This window comes from Pipistrellus kuhlii, unplaced genomic scaffold, assembly GCF_014108245.1.
Source record: "Pipistrellus kuhlii isolate mPipKuh1 unplaced genomic scaffold, mPipKuh1.p scaffold_m20_p_4, whole genome shotgun sequence".
Taxonomy (NCBI): Eukaryota; Metazoa; Chordata; class Mammalia; order Chiroptera; family Vespertilionidae; genus Pipistrellus; species Pipistrellus kuhlii.
Window position 1 is genome coordinate 89,897,251 of NW_023425540.1, and position 5,146 is coordinate 89,902,396.

The following is a 5,146-nucleotide window of genomic DNA, read 5'->3' on the forward strand; positions in this document are numbered from 1 at the left end:
AATTTTATTTATTTATTTATTATATATTTTTTAATCCTCACCAATAAAAGTAGGGTGACCACAAATTTGGAGCTAAAAAGTGTTATAATTGGAAAATAAAATTTAGGCTTTTTATTAGCAGAAGACTTAGTCACATGAAGAATTCAATTTAGGTATTTCTTCTTTTTTTTTTTTTCTTTTTTCTTTTTTATAGCAAAGATGGAGATTTATTGAAGAACAAGGACAGACTCCCATGTGGGAAGAAGGAAAGAGTCCCCCAGAATGGACTCCCATGTGGGGAGGGGGAAAAGTTCCCAGGTATTTCTTCTTTATGGTAGTTTAATTGTAATTCTTTCCATTGTTTTCCTTCTCTAGAGTCCAATGTAATTTTATTCTTTCAGGTTCTGAGATGAAGAATGGGATTACAAAAGACAATCTAAAATAGGATAATTCAGAAGTATTGGAAATGAATAAGGATTTACAGAGAAAGTTTAGTAGAAAACTTTTTTGGCACTTCGAATTCAAAACAGGCTAGGAGCTGAACCAATGATAAGAAAGCAACACAAACACTGACCAGGGAGAGTGATGAGACAGCTCCATCCCAGGAGAGAATGAGTCACCAGAGATTTTGGAGTGAGAAGCCCTGGATACATCTCTTGTGTGGAAGAGAATACTCTCATAGTTCTCTCTTCTCTCATCATCAGCCAGCCACTGAACTGGAAAGAGCTTATAAATGTCATGAATGTGGGAAAAGCTTTGGCCGAGTTTTTACCTTGTTCGGCATCAGAATTCACACAGGAAAGAAGCATCACTAGTACTGTGAATATGGGAAAGGCTTCAGTGAACACTCCTACCCCACTGCCCACCTGAGGACTCACACAGGGAAGAGAGCATACCAGTGTGGGGAGTGTGGGAAAAGCTTTAACCAGAGCTCTAGCCTCACAGTTCACCAGAGGACCCACACTGGGGAGAAGCCTTATCAGTGCACTGTCTGTGGGAAGAGAGTCAACAACTTTCCATTTAGCGCTCATTGGCAAGTCCCCATTGTGGAGGGCCTGTACCAGTGTGCCCAGTGTGGGAAAAGCTTCAAGAACAGCTCCCACTTCAGTGCCCTCCAGGAAACCCACACTGGGGAAAAGCCACATAAGTACTTCCAGTGTGAGAAAAGCTTCACTAAGAACTCTTCCCTCTTCTGCCATCGGGATATACATAGAAGAGACACATTACAGAAAGCAAGAGATGTGACAAATATGTAGAAAACCTGATATCAACTCCTTAGGTCAACATGTGTTTCTGAGAACTTCCTTGTTCTGTGGATAGTTCTACTAGCCAATCCCTGGCTCAGCAGGAAACTTGACAACTGGATCTCAAGAACCATGTCCAGGAATAGGAATCAGCCTAAGAATGCATGAGCCTCTTTCTATTTCTGCTCAGAACTCCACAATCCTGTCTCACTGTGGATTTCCATTTTGCTTTGAAGGAGAGAATGATATAAAACCCATAATTCCTGCTGGGAAACTACAGTATCCTTGTTCTGAACAAAGAACGTATAACTAGTGGCCTGAGAACTGTTTCTGAGCCATATCAGATAAGAAATACTGTCCCTTCCTGGGGAGTACATCTAGAATTTTAATAGGCTGGATCTGTTCTAAATCAATAATTGACCACTAGGTACTTACTGCTATATACAATATTCTGCAACAGAACCATGAACAAAGGAAAGAAAGGATAGGTTAAGCCATTGGGTAATATTAAATCAAAACAACCTAATCTTAAGCAAGTGTAATTATCTAGGTTAATTTTGTAAGATTTCTCATCTCACCATCACTCCCAACCCAGTTTTTTTTTTTTTTCTCTCATTGCATTTATACAAGTTTATATGCATTATTATCTTTGATGAAAATAAAGATATTTCTCCCTCCCCTTCCTTGGCCTATGGTTATAATTTTCTCAATTAGAAACTTTACACCCGTGTTGAAGCCTGCAGGGTTCTGAAGAGGATCTGTGTGTAGTATCTGCTTCAGGGCAGTAGGTCATGCAGGAAGAGTGTAAGGGGCAAGAAATAAGCAGAGAAGGAATAGAATTTGGTGTGAAGGATTTGAAGTCACAGTGAAGGGAGATCAAGGGTACAAGGAAAATGTAGGGACTGTAGGAGACTGTGCCTGCAGGTGAAAGTAAGAGTAAATGTGAGGAACACTAGGAACCAAAACTACAACTTACTGATACAGATCAAGGCATAGATATTCCAGCTTCTATGAACTCTCCATAGATAAAATGTAGTAAAAGATGGGTATGTTACAGGCATGATGTTAGTACCTTGGCTAAGGTATGTTGAAAAGTGAGCAAAATGTCTCTGAGTTGTTTTGTTTGTTTGTTTGTTTTTCTGAGGAATTCAATATGAGCAAAACAGGCACAATTTTTTTAATTTTTTTTTAATTTTGGGGAAGAGGAGGATGCAAAGGCAGGACAGAAGAACATACTTCAGTATTTCCTCAGTTTGAGCCTTGCTGGAGCTACTCCAAGATTCCCTGCATACAGGGTCCTTAAGCATGGCCCTGATAACAAGCTATGTAGGTTAATTCCCAAAGACACATAATTACATACTCTGCACAGAGGCAAAAATTAAATTTTCCAAAATCATGGGCAAAGGCAATGAGTTAGGTTTGAATGTGACCTGTTTGGGACAGTCTGGCTTGGAATGGATATATTATTGAGGGGCTTTGGATATGAGCTTGAATGAAGTTAGATTTGATGACTGAGTCAATTAAAATGCCAGGAAAGTGGAGATATTTAAGGAGGCCTCACCATCAGGGTTCTCCCACTCATGGGTTTGCAGTGGCGAGGGAAAACTGATGCAAGTGTTGACCTCCTTGCAGTTTTAGTTTGCCTCTACCCTCCAACGTGCTTTATTCTCGAGTATGCTGAGCAGAAAAAGGAATACAGCACTAGACAGGTAAGAATTGGAGAATATATTCATTTAGGAAATATTTGATTGTCTATAGTGTACCAGGTTTTATAGTAGGAGGTACATACAAAGCATTGAACAAAGACACTATCTTCTAGAACTATCCTCATTGGACACCTGAGAAATACCAGTGTCATGCCCGGCCGGTGTGCCTCAGTGGTTGAGCGAGATGACCTATGAACCAGGAGGTCACAGTCTGATTTCCAGTTAAGGCGCAGGTCTATAGATAATTCTTATTATTGATGTTTCTCTTTCTCTTCCTTTCTAAAATCAATAAAAATATATTAAAAAGAAATAGTGCCTGTCTGGCAGCACCACCTAGCCACCAACCCCCCAACAACTAAATGCCAGCTCTGCAAGGCCTCTCTTCCAAGCTTCCAATTTTTATTTTTATTTTTTTTGGTGTAAACAAAACTTTATTTATAACATAATAAACATACTTTCCATAAATTTCTTCACAGTTAGTCCAAAAAATAAAAGCTCTGGTTTAATTAGAATTTACGTTTTGCCTTTAATATTCCAAAATCTATCCATGTCACCTTTGAAAATTTGTTCATGCCTAATACTATAAGATAGGGTAAACCGTGATCAGTGACCAAATTCCTAACTTTTGCTGTTCAACCATTTTTCTTGATCTTGCTCTCTGACTCCATATATTCCAGAATATTCAATGGATTTGTAATAAACTTCCAAGATGAAGGGAAATTTCTTGTTCATTGTTTGCCTAAAATCTTGGCTTGTGTCCATCTTATTAAACAGAATGTATGCTCCGACGACGCCCATTAATTCGGCTACTAATACTCCTTTAAAGACTTTCTTTGCCAGTGGTTCCAGAGGGCGGCCCATCCTGAGGCCCGTGCACTAGGAGCTGTGCCTGCATCCAAGCTTCCAATTTCTGATAAACACACACTTTTTCTTGTATTCTCACAAAGCCCTCTATGGTGCTTCCAATAGTTATGATCTCTATTAGCTTAGTGTTTATGTAGCATTGCCTAACATTGCCTCAGTGCACTACCCCACTGAGAATGAATCTGAAGTAGGTTGTACAAAAGGCAACACTCCCAAGTCTACAGAGTTCTTCAGACGTGTAACAATATCCTCTTGGTTTGATTCAGCCCTTCAGATGTTCATTAAGAAGCCAGGTTTCTCCCCTGTAAATTAACTACGAGGGCTCTTCATATGGTTTTTTAGTATCTCCATCACCGAAACATTTAACTAATTGGTTAAATTTTTCAACTGACACTATTCCTTTTTTTAAAAAAACCCACTTAAATATATGTATTTTTATTGATTTTAGAGAGAGTAAAGGAGAGGAATAGAGAGAAACACCAAAGAGAAACATAGATTGGCTGCCTCCTGCATTCCCCTACTGGGGATAGAGCCCTCAACTTGGACATGTGCCCTGACCTGGAATCGAACCATGACCTCCTGGTTTATAGGTCATCGTTCAACCACTGAGCCACACCCAGCAGGGCAACACTATTTCTTTTTTCCAGGAATTCCTAACTATTTCCCAAAGACTAAACCAGATATTCTCACTATAATCCAGAGAAATGTAGAGCAAAGCCTATTGATTGTTACCCTTTTTCCTCAGCCTAAGGTGGTGGATGGGTGGTCATAGCCAAAGCAGAGCTAGACCCCTGAAACCTCCTTACCCCACTCTCCTTGGCTCTTGCTACCTCTTCTATGCTTCTTCTATAAGGGGATTCTTTGCCGGTCAGTTTAAGAACAGCCCAGGACTTCTGGTATCTTGAACTAGAGTGCCCATTTTATTGCTCACAGATGAATCCTTGCTTTCATTGTTATTAGTTCTAGCCTCCTTGTAGCCCAGTTGCTCATCCTGGCTTGACTTCTGGGTAGAGATAAGAGAAAGACTGAGCATTCTTTTATTTTTTTAAAAAAAATTCTATTTTTAATATATTTTATTGATTTTTTTACAGAGAGGAAGGGAGAGATAGAGATAGAAACATCGATGAGAGAGAAACATCGACCAGCTGCCTCTTGCACACCCCCTACTGGGGATGTGCCTGCAACTCGGGTACATGCCCTTGACCAGAATTGAACCTGGGACCTTTCAGTCCACAAACCAACGCTCTACCACTGAGCCAAACCGGTTTTGGCAAGACTGAGCATTCTTTTAGTGCTAATGCCAAAAGTGGGACTAAAACTCTTTTCTTAACTCAATGTTTTATCCTGTTATTA

General features: G+C 39.8%; 1 protein-coding gene across 1 annotated transcript; it reads right to left on the reverse strand.

Moving 5' to 3' along the window:
* Positions 1-744: 744 nt before the first annotated feature.
* LOC118703190 (protein CEBPZOS-like) lies at positions 745-4,245 on the reverse strand. The gene has a single exon (XM_045571365.1). The coding sequence runs from the start codon at positions 3,788-3,790 to the stop codon at positions 3,548-3,550; it is 243 nt and encodes an 80-aa protein (XP_045427321.1). The 5' UTR covers positions 3,791-4,245; the 3' UTR covers positions 745-3,547.
* Between the last annotated feature and the right edge of the window lie 901 nt (positions 4,246-5,146).

Coding starts and splice junctions, on each gene's coding strand:
- LOC118703190 (XM_045571365.1), bottom strand. CDS start 3,790: ATGGGCCGCCCTCTGGAACCACTGGCAAAGAAAGTCTTTAAAGGAGTA.